This window comes from Ursus maritimus, unplaced genomic scaffold (assembly GCF_017311325.1).
Source record: "Ursus maritimus isolate PB19 unplaced genomic scaffold, ASM1731132v1 scaffold_18, whole genome shotgun sequence".
Taxonomy (NCBI): Eukaryota; Metazoa; Chordata; class Mammalia; order Carnivora; family Ursidae; genus Ursus; species Ursus maritimus.
This window is the reverse complement of record NW_024424230.1, coordinates 10,982,243-11,000,137: the sequence shown is the minus strand read 5'-3', so window position 1 is coordinate 11,000,137 and position 17,895 is coordinate 10,982,243. Positions and strand designations below refer to the sequence as shown.

The 17,895-nt window shown below is 37.1% G+C and overlaps 1 protein-coding gene across 2 annotated transcripts in view; it reads left to right on the top strand.

Moving 5' to 3' along the window:
* CDH7 (cadherin 7) overlaps positions 1 to 17,895 on the top strand; it is a 104,542-nt gene that overhangs the window by 72,882 nt on the left and 13,765 nt on the right. For both annotated transcript variants that reach the window (XM_008704831.1, XM_040632446.1), the window contains 4 exons: positions 7,675 to 7,811; positions 8,630 to 8,751; positions 9,396 to 9,513; positions 12,407 to 12,658. In XM_008704831.1, the coding sequence (XP_008703053.1) occupies positions 7,675 to 7,811; positions 8,630 to 8,751; positions 9,396 to 9,513; positions 12,407 to 12,658 (629 nt within the window). The remainder of the gene's footprint in view (positions 1 to 7,674; positions 7,812 to 8,629; positions 8,752 to 9,395; positions 9,514 to 12,406; positions 12,659 to 17,895) is intronic.

The window sequence follows — 17,895 nt, the reverse complement described above, 5'->3', positions numbered from 1 at the left end:
GAAAATATATATATATCTACATATATATATGGTGAAAATTTAAAAAAATGCTTTTGTTATGTAATGTACTTAATATCCAGAGATAATTTTCAAAATGTGTGAAGTAGGAAATCCCTAATCTATGTGATCCGTTTTTCCATCTTTTATATTTTTCTGAAATTAGAACTCTGCTCAGAGCAAAGGTCTTCTGAGTTAGCTTTTTTGAAGACTCCGGGTAAAATGAATTTATTGAAGATTACGTTTCTCTTGATTTGTCCCTTATAGTATTTTCTCCATTTAAAATGCTTATTGAAAAGCGTGATGAATAGAAGAATACAAAATCCATAATGTTTTTGGTGTGAGTCCTTGGGAACTGTACATAAGGCGGAAAGATTAAGGAGCTATATTTACCTTGAACTGTACTGTTAGCATTCTTTAACAGAAATCGGCATTGGTAACTGAAAAAAAAGGAAAAGGATGTTATTGAAATAATAGGGGATAGCTCACAGAGTTAAAGGAAAAATTGAGTAGCCGGTCTTCAGAGAAGAGAGGAGTAAGGTTTTTCTATAAATATGAGAGCAAGAATGAACAAATCGTTTTTTGAGAATGCGGCAGTGGGACGAACCCGTGCCAACCCTTTTCTTTTCTCGTGGCCCTCTGTTCAAGGTTCACGGTTTCTTGGAAAGTTTTTTGGCCTGTCTTAGGACGTGTGTCCCGTCTCTTACCCAGGAAGTTCTGGGCATCTTGATTGTGAGTACCATCAAGATTGCATGAGATTGGGAAGGTTTAAATCACCGAAGGAATATTGAGTTGCCATTATCAGAAGGGGGTGAGAATGCAAACAGTGGCATCACTAAGTACTGAACTCCGTAGTTTAGTTTGAAGAAATTTCTTGTTAAAGTCCTATAAGGCAAGCATTATCATCCCTTTGTTACAATAAATCTGCCCCCGAGTCGCACAGTTAGAAAATGCGGTCCCAAGATTTTAGCAAGGTCTGTATCAGAGCCTGTCTACTCCTTGCAACAACAACAACAACAACAACAACAACAACAACACACACACACACACACACATACACACATATTTCCTAAGAGATCAAGGTTTCAACCCAAATCATTCAGCTATTTCTATTGTTCAGATTTGTCCGTGTTTTTCACGTTATCTTTTGCCATTTGGGGAGTGGCGGTGGTACATTGGTGTTAATCGAGCTCGCTCACCCACATGTCCTACTTTAGAGCATTGGTGTGCATATCAATAGCTGGGCAATAAGAATGCTACTGGGAAGAGAGTTTGGATTGATCTCCATAGCTTATGGGACAGCAGCAATGATAATAACAGGAGTTTATTAAGGAATTCATTTTACAGCAGATACAGATATACGGATATTTAAGATGTGGTCCCAGCCCTCCTGTTATCTAGCTGTAGAAGATATTGTATGCACAAACTTATTTTAAAAAATCTAACGTTAAGTCTGGAAATGAGAAATCATCTCGTAAAACCTTCTCATTTTGCAGCTAAAGAAACAGAAGAGTGATGGTGAATGGAAATGGTGAATGGAAAAGCTCAAATAAGTACAGTAGGTTAGTGGTGGGTCGTGGCTATAAATTTTGTCCTTTCATTCCTACTATGTGGTTTGTGGTCGTGAGCACAGAATCCACAGATCCTGCATACCGCCAGGTTTCTTAAAAAGGCACAATTTGTAAATTGTTTTTGCTTTAGTTTTTGAGTTTAAATTAAAATAAAATAATTTTTAAAAAAAGTTATAAGATCTAAGGAACAGGGAGATCCAAATATGTGTCTCCAACTGTTCGCTACATTAAACATTAAAGAATTTTAGTGACAGCCTGTATTCCTTATACAAACCAAGAAAGGCCAATTATGGATTATATGTGTTTGGTATATTTTTAAAACAGAATGGCTTTAATGAACTAAACTCTAGGGATTTTTGCTTTGACTAAGAATTTTTTTTTTTTCTTGGCAGTATACTATAGGCACATCCTTTATTTCCCTGTACTAAGTGCCCTAATTTTGGTTTGATCTTAGGGAAATTACAGTTACAAAAATATGCAGTGACTATCTGTGATAATGTAGGACAATTGCTAAGATCAGACACGTACAAAATTTTGGAGATCTCTATTTCAACTCACTTTACTGATTAATAAATTTGAGCGGGGGGGTTAAATGACTGGTAGTTCCCACAGGTAGTCAGATCGAGCTTGGTGCTAATATTATCCCAGGGTCTCCTGACTTCAAATCCTGGGGTGCCATAGTCACATCACATCATACTACATTATTTTTTATGATATTTTCCAAAATTTTTGCTGGTGTGATATGAGAAACTTGATACTGTGGGGGGAGGGGGGAAGGGGAGGTGCGTGAATTGAGGGTGAAGAAACCTGTTGGGTTGACAAAAATTTAAAAATCGTAGCTTTTAGGTGTAAATCTTTCTGCTTTCTGATACTATTCTTGGGCTTTCTTTCTAAAGCCATTACCTATTTTCTTCAAAATGATGTATGGCGGTACCCTGTCCCATGAGCCTTCCTTTTCCTCACAAATAAACCAACCACATTCTGAACCATTTGCTCTTCTCCACAAGCAAAGCCCGAAAACTCTGAGGCCTGAGGGTCTCTGATTTTAGGCAGGAGTGCAGTTCCCAAGGATGGCAATTAAATCTCAGGTGTGAGGGCTCTGAGGGCATTCAAAAATGGGAAAGACGGGGATGAGTCAGAGAAGGCAAGACAACCCCTCTGTGCCTCCGCCATATTCAGGGCCTTGGAGACTCCCTGAGTACCAAACACAAAAAAAGAAAAAAAAAAACAAAACAAAAAAGCCTTTTTTTCCTTAATGTAATCGGAAAGGCTTGTTGCCTTAATGCTAGAGGACTGTCTTCAAGGAACACAGAATTAAAATAATTGGAAAGGAGGAAAAATGGAGTACAGGAGGACCAACATGAGGAAAGGCATAGAAATGGAGATACACATGATCTTTTTATTAATCAGTTAAAACATCAGTTTGACTGACTTACAGTTTTAGATTGGAGAGCATTGGGAAAAAGCTAAAAGAAGCTGAATTGTAGAGTTGTAAGTGGCAGGGACTAAAAGCTTGTTTATAGGTAATGTGGTATATGATGGAAAGATGGTTCAGATGACATGGTTCTGACTCTTGGCTCCATCGACAACCAACTGTGAGACTTTAGTATCCAATACTGAAATACCATAATAATAGTACCTGCTCGCCCTAGTTAGCAATTGTGCTTGGCTAGTAGCAACAAAGCTTAACACTAATGACTTACTAATGAGAAGTCTGGAGCTATACACCCAAGGACTGACAATTTGGCAGTATAATGTCATCAAGGGCCTTGGCTTCTCATATCAAGCACTCATCACCTCATATTTACAAGATGGCATTTGGATCGCTTCCCATTGTGTTCATGTCCCAGGTGAGATGGAGGGGAAGGGGCAGAAATCAAACGCCAGCTGAATAGCAGCTCTGTCCTATCATTTAAGCTTTTCAGTGACGCTTGACTCAACAACTTTTATCTCATTTGCTAAAACCTCAGTATAAGGACACCAATACCACATCTACATAGGAGACTAGCAAATGTCATTGTTCACCTGACACATGGCTGCCTCTAAACAAAAGCAGGGTTCTATTAACAAGACTTAAGGGCAAATGAATATGAGATATGTAAATAGAAGTCTTTGTCACGCATGACCTTTCATGGTTGAGGATTCAGAAAAAAATGTAAACTATGCTTTAAATACTCAACTCATTCGGAAAATGGGAAAGTTCTGAAGGAGGGATGGTTTGGGGGAAAGGCTGATAAATCTGCTTTCAGATATACTGAGACTGAGTTTGAGCTGAAGATGTTGCAGGTACCTGGAGCTGTTCACAACTCTCGGGAAAAGGATGGAGGCGGCATGTTAAGATTTTGAGCTGTCTGACTAGTAAAGGGATAGACCAGAAGCTTTAATTACTGTAGCAACAAAAATTCAGAGGTGATGTCTATAATTGGTTACTCCAACATCTATTGAAAGAGGCCAAGGTTTTTTTAGGCTGTAATTTGCAGAAACTAGAGGGATCATTGTGAGTCCGCACACCACTAACAGCACCAGAAGATGCACCGACGTTCACTTTGGCATGTGATTAGAGAAACACCATTCCTCTTCCTTTCTGCTCAGCCTCTAGTTGACTCAGGCCATCAGACATCTCAATGCCAAGGCCGGTGGGTGCAGAACTGCAAAGAGTGTGCTCCTCCAAACTTCATTTTTTTTTTAGAGAATTATTTATTTATTTATTCCACAGAGGGAGTGAGAGAGCAAGTGTGCACAAGAAGGGGGAGAGGCAGAGGGAGAAGCAGGCTCCCTGCTGAGCAGGAAGCCCATTGTGGAGCTCGATCCCAGGACCCTGGGATCATGACCTGAGCTGAAGGCAGATGCTTAACCAACTGAGCCACCCAGGCACCCCTCCTCCAAACTTCTTTAGAGTCTTCCTTTTCTTTTGGCTCAGTCAGCTCTCCTGAGAGACATGTGGTACCTCTCACTAGAAAGAGTGCCCATATTTTCTTTATTTTTCTTGACTGAGGGATTGCTTTTCCCAGGTAACTTTATACAACAGTGAATGCCTCATATATAAAATCTAGTTTTTTGTATATCTAGAGGGAATGGTAGAAAATAGGGAACTCCTTTAATCCTGGGTGATCCCAAGTCCTCAGGATTAAGAAGCATAACCTCCATCCAGAATGTTCTAGACAGTTTGTCTCCTCCGTGTCCTTCCCAAGATCTTCCATCTCTTCTAAAGCCAACAGCTCATTCTCTCCCTACATCTCTTCTGACTCTCTTTATCCTAGTTTAGGAGACCAATTTGTTGCAGTTTTCTCCTATGTATGTTGATAAGGAATAAAATAATGTAAAATCTGGGCTACAATGTGTGGTCATTGGAAGTTGCTGAGAAACTGGATGTAAAAGTAAGAGAAAAACAAGTCACCAACCAATTCTAGATTTTTGATTTGAGCAATCAAGTGATGGGTGGTATCGTTTACTTGGAAGGGAAATTTCGAGTGGGGGAGGTGAGGGCTTGGGAGATGGTAGGAGTTAGAACATCAATTGGGACATGTTACATTTCAGTTCATGTTGTATATCCATGTGGTGAAATTAAGCAGGCAATTCAATATATAAGTCTGGTGGGCCAAGGAGATTTTATGTAAATTTGGAAGTAATCAAAAGTATAGAAGTTACTTAAGCCATGGGACTGTATACATTTCAAAGGAATAACATTTTATATAAAGAAGAGTAGAGGACCCACAGGAGAGTTTTCAGAGAGTTTAAGAGAAGTCATGAAGAGGAAACTGAACTAGCCAAGGTGACTGCAAAGGAGCAGATAGTGAGGTAGGGAAAACACAGAGAATATGTGGTATTAATAAAGGCAAATGGAGAATGTGTTTTAAGGAAGAGTCAGTAGTCAATCATAATATATTTGAGAGAGAGAGAGAGAGCAAGAAAAGAACAGAGAGGCAAACAACTTGACAATATGAAGGCCAACAATGAACTGGACACACATGGAGGAAATTTGTTTTTTAAAGTAGAAAACATACTTGCTTTCAATTCAAATAAAGTACAGAGGGAAAATATCTTATTCCAAGGAAGAACATTTTTGAGAAGGTCAGAGCGGATGGGATGTGCAGAATAAGTGGAACAGTTTGATTTTGATACAAATAAAAACAAGCTATAATAGAAGGATGGTAAGGAAGAGGGTATGGAGAAACCCAAGCAAGATTATTTATTTTTCTCATATCCCATGTACCATAGATCTCAGAAGTCTGAGTACATTTTGTTTATTGCCATTATCATTTCAAACAATGTAATTTTCCTTTTCCTTCAAAGCCCTCAACTCTTCTGTGGAATGCATCATCAGACTTAGAATCTTCTGTGTTGCTATCAACCACCAAATATATAGTAATCACACTAATTCATGGAGGATTTTAGTCCCTGGATCATTGTATCCCTTTCCATAATAACTCCTAGCATGATGATTGGTAACTGATTAAATTACACCAATGACTAACTAAATATGTTGGCCTTTCACTTTCTTGGTCTTCTTGACTCCAGGGATCTGTTCTTGTGCCTTGATTTAGCCATAGATTTTTATAAACGTACTCTTGACTTTTCAGCCCTCATATATATTGCTACTATTGAAAATCTACTTCAAGGATCTCATTCCCTGTCCACCACCTCCCACTCTAGCAATTCTGCAACCTGATGCTCTCAGAATCTTCTCAATATCAGTCTACCTTCCCTTATTTCCTTAGTTCTTCCTTACGAACGTCTGTACCATCGGCCTTCATTGTTATCACTCCTGTGTACATGCCCCTATCATCCGCACCCTCCTCTCTCCTTCCATTGTCCATGACTAGTTAAACCCAACCCCATGCTCTTTGTGCACCTTCAAATACATAGATGACAACAGAACGAGACACCAGGATAACTAGTCTCACATTAAACTGATGAACATAAATCTCAAAGCGGCAATCCACAATGTTTAGACATTCCGTTATACATTCCTTAGTCTGTGCGTGTGTATTTATATTTATATATATTTCTGTCCCTTTTAAAATGACTTCTCTCTCCTTCTCAAACTGCCTTCTCTTCTTTGCTCCCTTAGCTGATAATCATGTTTCATAGGCCATCAAAAAAAAAAAAAAAGAAACTATCAGAAAATAAGTTCCTAATATTCTCAACACCTAAACACCTATTACTGGACAAAGACAGTATTTGTTGGTTTATGGTTAATTTTCTATATTTTCTGATGCCTCCTCTTTCCTTGCTATGTTTGCTATGTGTCTAGCATTTTATAATACAGCAGACTAGAAGTAGATGATTTTATTTAATTATAGAAGTTGGAGAACTATGGAAACATAAAATACGTTCTTAAATTGGGTATGTGTTTGCTTATCTTTTCTTTTGTTTGTTTTTAAATGAGATTCCTTCACTCAGCTAGAACCACTGGGGGTGGGGGCATGGTGTTTGAAAATAGTCATTAATTGGAGGTGGGTGAATTTTGTGTATGGAACTAATAACAGCATAATGGAATTAGAATACAGGTGGAACAGTCACTTTTCACTAATATTTGGATAGCAAATATTTTCAGAAAATGCTTCAACACCCAAAATATTCATGTAATTTTAGGGGTTCTACCTTGAAACATATCTATGGAATCCTGGTCAAGATCCGGAGAGAGATTTTTTAAAAGTTGAGGGGATTAAGATCAGGCTGATGTTGTCAAGACAAAGGATGTTAGTAAGCGTATGTGAATGGGCAAGACGTCTATATCTGTTTCATTTTAGAGGGACCTATAACCGTGACAGGGACTACTAAATCTATTGTAAATGACTTGGGGGAGCCAAAATAATAATAAAATAAATTTGAAGTTTATTCAACAATCCACTGTGAAGATATCTACATTAGGGTGTTTATTTTTTACTGACAGAAAAGCAGAAAGATTACTGACAAGCAGTTATGAACCAAGTATAATATTGGTGAAGTTTTAAACTAAGCATGTATTTATGTTACTGATATGACAGATTGTGGAGTCAGCAGGATTTGGTGGTTGGCTATGCAATTAATGAAATTAATTTAGCAAACTGTAATCAAACAAATATTGGAGGTTTTTTTCCTTTCTTTTTTAATGTTCAATTAGGTATTCAATTGACAGAAACACAGACTTGGAGAGATACTTCAATATTGATGCCAATAGTGGAGTTATTACAACGGCCAAATCTTTGGATCGAGAGACAAATGCTGTTCATAATATCACAGTTCTTGCCATGGAGAGCCGTAAGTCGTAAGGTTTAACATTAAATTAGGATGGAGGACATTGAAAGTAGAGAGTGGGTTGTCATGAGGTGATAATTTCTCCTTGAGTTATATTATGTGCTTATTTGAATTGAGCAAAATCTTGAAAATCCCTAATTTCAAGCTGCGAATATATTTATATTCATTAACTTTATTTGCTAATATTCACAAAGTTAATGGAAAGACATTACAATAAAATAATGGGCCTGAGTTACCTTCAGAGGGCTTCCTCTTATTTCATAGTCTTATTTCATAAGCTGCATTTATGCTGATATAGAGTTGGTCCAGTAGCTTACAAAAAGTAATAACTTGATCTCTAACCAATACACACAGATTGCATATTGGTATTGAACTAGCCCCTGATAAGAAAAATATTGAAAGAATGATGCATAATTATACATTATGCATATTATCTACATATATATGTGCATAGATAATATGTATATAATATATACATATAGTCATATAAATCTGTACTCTAGCTTCAAAGAATATTGAAATTCATGGTTTATTGGTCCTTCTTTCAATGATTTTCTCATCAGGGACTCAAATTCACACATGTACTATACATATATATGACATTTGGATCAAATTTTCTCTTGCTCCTTTTGAAGTCTATAGTGTTACGTATCTAGATTTCATTCAGGGTTTGGTCATTTTCTTATTAGAATCGTGATTTAGAGAGGCAAACCATTTTGTTTGATTCTAATTGTTTCTAATAGGAGTTGCTTGAGTAAAACGGCAATGGCATGATAGCTTTATTCTCAGAGTAAATAATAAGACATTGTCCTCTTTATTAGAGAATCCATCTCAAGTCGGAAGAGGCTATGTGGCCATCACTATACTCGACATCAATGATAACGCCCCCGAATTTGCTATGGACTATGAAACCACTGTGTGTGAAAATGCCCAGCCAGGGCAGGTAAGAGCTGTCAGCACACCAGGCTCCTCACTTGTGATTTCTTTAAAAATATCCAGCAGCCGTTGCCTTTGAAATTCTGCCAGCTTTAAGATAAAACATAATCAGCATGTCTCAGCAAAACTAACGCTTTGATGTGTAGCATAAACTAATATTGAAGGAACTTTAAAATTCTGGTTTAATTGGGATGATGAAATTTCTCAGGAAGAAAGGTAAACATTGTAAAAGTCATGGTAAGTGGTCGAGGGCTTTGACTCCTTTAAGGAGAAATCTAGCATAGGAAGCCTGATTGGGCTGTTCCCCGTTTTGCACGGCAGAGCTTGAACTTCTAAGAATTAAGCGTAGTTTAATTTCGGTGTGATTTGTTCTACTTGTCCATATTGTTCGGCGTTTTGTGATGTTTACTGAGATGGTGTCATCAGTTGGTATAGTTTTTTTTTTTTTCAGGTAAATGCAAACGTGAAATTTCAAAGGGACACGATTGGTTTTTCAGAGCTCTTTTTAGATTGGGTTCATATTAGTGCATCTGGTCCTTACCCCCAGGAGGATGGTATTTATTATAAGGTATACAATTGCTCTGTCCCGCCACACAAAACATAGCAGAGCACAGCAACGTGCTTTCATGTTTTCTAATTCTCCATCCCTAGGTTATCCAGAAGATCAGTGCTGTTGATAAAGATGAGCCATCCAATGGACACCAGTTTTATTTCAGCTTAACAACTGATGCAACAAATAACCACAACTTTTCATTGAAAGATAACAAAGGTAAGGTATTATTATTGTCGCCAGTAGAGGCAGCAGGTACAAACTCTCTAAGCAACTACTTTTTCTTGCTCGGGAATGCTGATTATGGAGATAACACACACACACACACACACACACACACACGCTAGCAAAGACATTAATTAAAGGGCAATGAGCCCCTCAAGTAATTTTTATCTATGGATTTGCTGTCATGAAGCAGCAGCTGCTACTTAAATCATTTCAGGCCTAAATCCAAATAGGGGAGAAGCCAGATCCATCTCTCTCTGACTTTTCTTCTAGACCTTTGAGAGCCAGCTAAATGTATTAATAAGGCTATACTACGCCAGTATAACTTGAGACATTAGGAAAATAATTGGTATTTCCAGTTTGATATCAACCTAAATCAACTTTAATATTTTCGACAGTAGCATCAGGTATTTTTAACATAAAAATAGAAGTAATCCATGCGAAGAAATAAAAGATCTATTCCTGATACAAGGAAGTATAAAAAAAAGAACAAAATTTCCTGTCATCCTAAATCTCATTTCTCTGCTTCAAAGGTAAGCACTCTTATCAGTTCCCTAAGTGTCATTATAGAACCATTTTTACAAATACCTGTAAGTATATTCTGGTTTTGCCTAAAATATATATATATATATAAAATATATATTTATACACATTTTTGCTTAAAAAATATACACACAGGCACACATATATTTATTTTATAAATATATATAGACATAGGCATATATAAACAATTATATATATAGATTATAGTTGTCTATATGTCTATAATGATATATATATATATAAGAACTTTTAAAGGAAGTAGAACCTATCCTCTAATTTTGAATTTATGTATTCACAGGTGTTTTTATTCAAGGTATTTATTTTCACAGAGGGGCATTTGCAACTGATAGAGAGTATTCCCCAACAAAACAGAAAATGTAATTCCTTTAGTTTGAATATGTGAATCAGGTTTCAGGAAAAAAAAAATGTAGAAATAGATTTGCAACACTGGCTCATCTAAAAAAGACTTACTCAGAAGGTGGACATTGTAAGTGCTTTTTTACCTGAAGCCACCATCTTCTTTAGTGCAGAAAATCTAACTTTGACCTCAAAAATTCAATCTGAAAATATTTTTCCTGATCCCACTCTCTGCTTAAATGAGAACACTATCTTGTCCCTTTAGTCATATAAATGGAAGAACATTCTCTATGTGGGTAATCCCAAACTCTCTGACTTAATCATATTTGGGACAATTCTCAGCACTTTGCTTCATCCAGCACAGGTGTCAAGAGGGGATTTTATGACCTCGACAAGAAAAGTCTATTTCCCCCATGTGTCATCATCCAGTACCACCAGGATTGTTGGACAGTACATGCACTAAAATGTATGGATTTATAGGACATCCCCACTGCCCCACAATTGAAAGATTTCCCTAAGTCAAGACCAGAGCTCCATAGCATTTACCTTGGAGGAAAGCATGTAGAAATAAGAAGATCAGTTCTTATATTGGCTTCCATCATAGGAACTGTATAGAGAACATGATGAATTTTATGATCTCCTTCCTAAGGATTGGGCTTTCTTTCACTTGGGCATTTATGCATGTGTTCCACAATCCATTGTGTGTGTGTGCATGTGTGCTATTTGATACTGTGCATGTTAAATTACAATTCAACAGCTCTGAAAAAACTTTGTGTATCAAATCATGAATACATAGATCTTAATGATTGGGAGGTAAAGAAATAGACGTGTGTGTTACTATTAAGTGTATAGAAACATACTGAAAACAATATCCTTCAACAACTCCATGTGTAGATTTTTAATGAACACCTCAAATTCATGTCTTAAAAGATTTGTTTATGTAAAAACTTACCAGATGGAACCTGAAAATCAAACAGTTTTATTCTTGCCACATCCAAAATTGGAGGTTATATGCTTCCTCCAGTCTTCTGTGAGCTTCCTTTGGATGGAACAGATTTCAGCTTGCTCTTTCATTAGAGCATTGTTAATTCTTTTATGATAAACACTGGATAAATCTTTTTGATAGCTTGGAAAGGAGATACATATTAAAGTACACTAGATGAAACTGTGATCCTATTTTCCTTCTTTATGTTTTAATTTCTGTAAATTTAAAGGATCACATAAATTCTCTAAGATGGGAGCTGGGTAAATTGCTAGTAGATAAAAAAATTATTTCTGATACAGAAATCAGTTATGTGATACAGACTTACTTATTGATCACTGGTGAAAGTTTCATAATTAAATGTTAGATAAAATAGAATATTGAACATAAGTTAAACACAAATGACCTATTTTATCACTGACAAATTGTTTATATACATGGGGTTTGGGTAACGTTATATACCAATATTGATTTTTTAAAACTACACAATAATTCCTCTCCTGAATATCTATGTATACCTAAAGCTGGATTGTCTTATTTTACTTGTTTCTATATTTGGAACTAGAGGATGGATTAGGATTTTTATTTATTTGTGCTGATGATGCTGCAAAAATATTTAATCTGTTAATTTGAATCATCCCCTTTGTAAGTGTATGGTTTGAAATTGAGGAGGAACGGGTGTATTCTATGTAATTTTTACAAAGTTGCAGTTAAGTGATGAATAAAACTTTTCAGTTTTACTTTACAACTCTTTCCTTTGGTCATAACTGTGTAGCATGATGTAAATACATTAAAATGTATTAAAATGAACCAATACTGGATAATAGAGCTGACAAAAGACACTAAACAGAATGACTTAAATCACATAAACGTGTGATAAACTTCTTCTAGAAATTTGTACTTATTAATCCCCTTCACCTATTTCGCCCATCCCCCCACCCCCTTACATCAGTTTGGCTGGACAGTCCATCAGAAATCCTGTGTTATGCGTTTGCTTTCTCCTAGACAACACAGCTTCCATTCTCACCAGGAGAAATGGCTTCCGAAGACAAGAACAATCTGTTTACTATCTGCCCATCTTCATCGTGGACAGTGGCTCGCCTTCCCTCAGCAGCACCAACACTCTCACCATCCGCGTCTGCGACTGTGATGCCGATGGGATCGCCCAGACCTGCAATGCGGAGGCCTATGTCCTACCAGCCGGCCTCAGTACAGGAGCCCTGATCGCGATCCTCGCCTGTGTCTTGACATTGCTGGGTAGGTACCGTTACCGGCGCCTGCGCTGTAAGAGCAGTCACACCAACCAAATACCATGACCTTTCTCTTTTCTTTTGCCTTTAGTATGTTTTTGAGAACATATGCAAGTATTCTGTTCCATCGTGTTTTGTTCAATGAGCAACCCGTGTTGCTGGCCACACTTTACGATAGCATATTTAAAATACAACTCAGAAAAAATATCAATTTCATTTTTAAAACAACAGTGAAGATAAATGACTGTTTAAACTTGATTTTTTTTTCAAGTTTACCATGTCCCAGCTGTTTGTTTTAGAATACCCTACAGAGATCTATTAGACCAGAATCTTTTCTATGTTGTTTTGATAACGTGATTACTTCAGAAATTATGGCTTTATATCCCACCTTTTTTCAGAAAAGATTTAAGGTAGATTTTTAAATTATTCACATATTTGAAAAGATTGCAATTTCAGCAATGCAAAAGTTATAATTTCCAAAGAATTAACATATTTAATTATACTCTCCATGATTACCTTATTGCATGGTTGAATAAGATTTATAACGTATATTAGAATTAGTTTTATAAGAGATTATGCAGTACCGTTTTAAAAATTGGGAGACATCCAACATCAGCATTGGGTAATGGGTTTATTCCTCAGCTACATTGTCTTTCAGAGTAGAACTTCCTACATCAAGGACAACAAGCATTTAATATTGCATCTGAGACCGACCGTACTGTGTGTTTTCTTGGGGTCTAATAGAATTTGCAAACCCATTTATAATGCATTTTTGTAAAAGCTGAATTTGGCAATGTGAGTCATCATTGTGTAATGTTTAAAAACAAGATTTATGAAGTTAGGCAAACCTAGCTTTTATTACTGCTCCCAACATAACACTTGCTTTTCACCAGCTTTATTATAAAGCTGGCTACTTAATCTAAAAGGAGAAAATAATAGAAGTAGACTGTAAGGTTGTTGTAAAAATTAAATGAGATAATCAAATGGCTACCATAGAGTGGACATGCAATAACTTTTAAGTGTTACTGATAAAGTGAATTCTCAACCTATTCACCAAGCTAAGATCTAGTTACTAATACACTGTAAATGATGTCATACAAATGTAAATTACTGCCTTCAATAACTTCAGCTAACCAAATAAATCTAGAAAGGAAAAAACTTTTCTATTTTTCAAATAACTTTACACAGGTGGCAGAAAGTCTCAGAAATTCGTTAAAACGGTAAGTAATTCTCAGTTAAAGCCTGATTAAAATAGAATACAAAGGCCCAGAGTAAATTTTGAAAAAGATGGAACCATTGCAAAGGCATCTAGATGGTACATGCATGACTCTTTTTTAACTTGGCCAGTTTATCACAGACAATTTCGATTACGTCGTCTTCAAAAGAGTAAGATAAAGTTATATTCCTCACAATTTAATCATACCCAACAATTAATTACCTTTGATTTTTTTTTAAGGCTGTGTATCTAATGAATCTTCATTGTTAGAACATACTTTTACCTTTGACCTAAGGATTCCTTGCAAGTTAGGTGGCTTGATGGTTCTAATTAAGAATCATTACCTAGCTGTCACTGAAAATAAGTGAAATAGAGTTCTATAGGTTTCATTCTTGTATCTGATACATAAGAGTGTGTGAGAGTGTGTGTGTGTATACATACGTCTCCAGGTAAGATTATAGGTTTCTGTGGATTTCATCAAAGTTTAAATTTGAGCATTTACCAGATACCAGACTCGGAATACCTCTTCCACTTCTTAGGATAAGGTGTTTGTCTTATATTTTACTCATTTCTTTAAAGTTTCTCCAAGTCTACAAAAACATAAGTCAAAACAGAGCCTATTGTACTGAAATTCATTTGGGAATTAATGGCTTTCATTTCTCAGTAAGGACTTGGCTCAGTAATCAGTATGTTCAAATACTGGTATTTCTGTTCAGAACTGAGTCTTTTTATGCCTTATTTCCTGAGTCTTTGGAAACAGATGATCAGGAGTTTGCGTATTCTTTTGGTTCCGTCTCCTCAATTACAGACTGTAGGTGTTCATACAACATGTGCCAAAGCCAACATGACTATTTGGGTGGGGGTGTTGTAGATGGGGTGCACAGCCTGGCACGGATCATGACTTCTAGTGCACAAGGGACTCATACTTTATACCTCAAGAAGTGAGGTGGATTTTATTCCTAGACGTTAGATACCAGGATTTGTAACTCAACCTTTTTAGTCTTCTAAATAAATATTGCTAGAAAAAAATCAAAGTAGGGGAGCCTGGGTGACTCAGTTGGTTAAGCGTCTGCTTTCAGCTCAGGTCATGATCTCAGGGTCCTGCGATTGAGCCTCACGTCTGCTCCCTGCTCAATGGGGAGTCCCTTCTCCCTCTCCCTCTGAATCTCCCCCCTGCTCATGCTCTGTCTCTCTCTCTCTCTCAAATAAATAATCTTTAAAAAATGGTTTTAAAAAAACAAGGTAAAGGGGTGGAAATAGGGGAGAACTAGTTGAGAATCTAGTTCAATCTAAGGATGAAACTAGAGAAGCGCCTGGGCTTTTAACCCCTAAGAAAAGGTACGTCCCTGTATGCCAAGTTTGTGTTCCAGTGATGTTTCAAATTAAAGCTATTTGTAAGATGAGAGATAGGGATGCCCTGAAGTTTCCAGAATATTCATGCTGGAAGGCATCATAGAAATCAGTTGTAGCCCAAACCTCTGCACTTTGCAGAGGGGGAAAAGGAAGTACAGCTGGGTTCAAGGATTTCGGGAGTTCATATAACAAGTTCATGGCCACTGTGCCATAAGATTCTAGGTCTCCTTAGTGCCAATCACTGCTTTTGGATTAAACTGCAAAGAAAATACACCTTGAAAATGTTTTTTAAATTGTTCACATGTAGCCCTTTCTTTCTCAAAATTGGAAAGTCTTGTTGTCTGAAGTGGGTCATAGTGACTTCATGTTTGTGTCCTTCTAACTTTATGGGTGAACTCTTTCCTGAGTTTTCTGCCATCCCAACTTTCTTCTCACCCTTTCTAATTTATTTGTACCTGAATTCTCTAATTAAAGTGATAAAGTTATCAGTCAGATGCAATTATTTTGCAAGTAGGAACATTTCATCAGTGTATGGCAAGATACTTTAGTATTCTAATGCTTGACTAAATATTTTGCCATAACATCAATTTTTTAAAGATATTTATTTAGAGAGAGAGAGAGCACACAAGCAGGGGGAGGGACNGAGGGAAAGAGAGAAAATGGTAAGCAGACTCCATGCTCATCTCAGAGCCTGATGAGGGGCTCCACCTCACGCCTCTGAGATCATGACCTGAGCCAAAAGCAAGAGTCAGAGGCTTAACAGACTGAGCCACCCAGGTGCCCTCCCCCAACACCAATTTTGTTATGCATTTTTATCATAAATTCATAATTATGGACATAGACGGTTATTTTTCAACCAAGCTGAATGCATTTTAGAAAAAAACAAATTTGAGGCACCTGAGTGGCTCAGTTGGTTAAGTGCCTCATGACCTCTGGTCCTGGACCAAGCCCCGTTGTAGTCAGGCTCCCTGCTGGGCAGGGAGTCTGTTTCTCCCTCTCTCTCCGTCCCTCCCCCCATTTGTGTGCTCTCTCTCTCAAATAAGTAACTTAAATCGTTAAAAAAATGTATGAATGACATTAAATTATTACTTCAGTGGATTTTGAGAAATGAGCAGAAAGAATTTCAGTTGTTTTGAAATGTTTCAATATTAAATATTGCACGTGTCCAGAGAAGATTATAGCTATTTTCTTTGTTAGTCTGCACTGTTAGTTTGTTAGCCTGTGCGTTTTCCTACACACTAAAATTGTCACTGAATTTACTATATTTTGTTTTTCCATATTTGGACCTTTAGGTCCAAGTAATTGAAGTCCTGTAACATCCCCTCTGGGTCCTTGCTCTTTAGCCACAACTGGAATTAGACTGGCCCAGCTTCCGGTTTAATAAGACATTTGTGGAAACCACTGTTCACTACATGGAATTCGAGTTCTTTCAGTGTGTCCAGGAGGGCCAGCTAGGCATCTGCTGTCATGCGTCTTTTCACTTTTCTTTCCTGATCTACTGCGTGCTGAATCATATTTGCTCCTCTGCTACTGTGGCCACTCATGATTTTGTTCAACCGGAAAATATTTTCCTAGTTTTATAAGTGATAGTACTACCTAAGTAAAATATATTTTTTATATATATATGATTGTGGAGAATATGATGGCACTACACAAAAGATTGGTCCCCATCATAATCTGTAACAATAGTCAATAGTCCTAATGATAATAAAGGACAGAAGTGGCTAGTTTATGGTGGCACATGTGTTCCTCTTTCAAACAAATGTAAGCATAGTAAAAATTAGTTACATTTAATAAGCTCCTACTAAGTGCTAGACATTAGCTAGATGCTTTATGAGCATGGTCTAATTTAATTCTCACAACACGTTTTCTAGGCAGGTATTAGTAAATAGTATTATGCCCACTTTGTATATTAGAAAACTGTAAATTAGGGGAGACATGCACAAAGTTATATGGTGTCACAGCCAGGACCCAAACATAGGTGGGACTGCCTTCTGGATGTCCTTTATAAGGTATTTTCCCCTATGTGTTTTCCAATAGGAGAGACTTGTGTGTCTCTGGGAAATGCCTGCAGATCTGTGCGTATCACAGCCCAGGTACTGTCGAATTGGAGCTATCAGAATCTTTGATCTGCTTTACAAAGCAGCTTTATCACTTCTTTGGTTAACTCTAATTTACAATATCCTCCAATTACTTCCAACCTTGAGAAAACACATCAGGAACTGTATATGAGAAATTTGAGATTATACTTCATTATAACCAAAATATATAGTAGACCAGTTGTCTTTGTACACAAAGTATTCATAGTACTTAGGTCAGTTTTATGTCTGTCTTGATACTCAAATCATTCTAACTAGCACATTTAATGGAGAGGAAGTCTGTGCTACTTTTTGGGGTGTAGGGGGAAGGTCAGTTTTGGTTGTAATGAGATGTTTCCCTGTCTCCAGACACGGGGAGCAGCATCTTTTCTGTACAGATGAGCCGCAGAACTCCGGCTGGGCACATTCATCATTCCAACAGACTGCTGGCATTAGAAATTTGACTAGAATTATTAAATCCTGAACGATTTTCCTATATCCCTACCTCTCCTCCTGACTTAGTCCCTACTTCCATATGTTTAAAGGGGAATCAATCAGCCTTTACTCTTCTCTTCCATCTCCCACCGCCAATCAGTG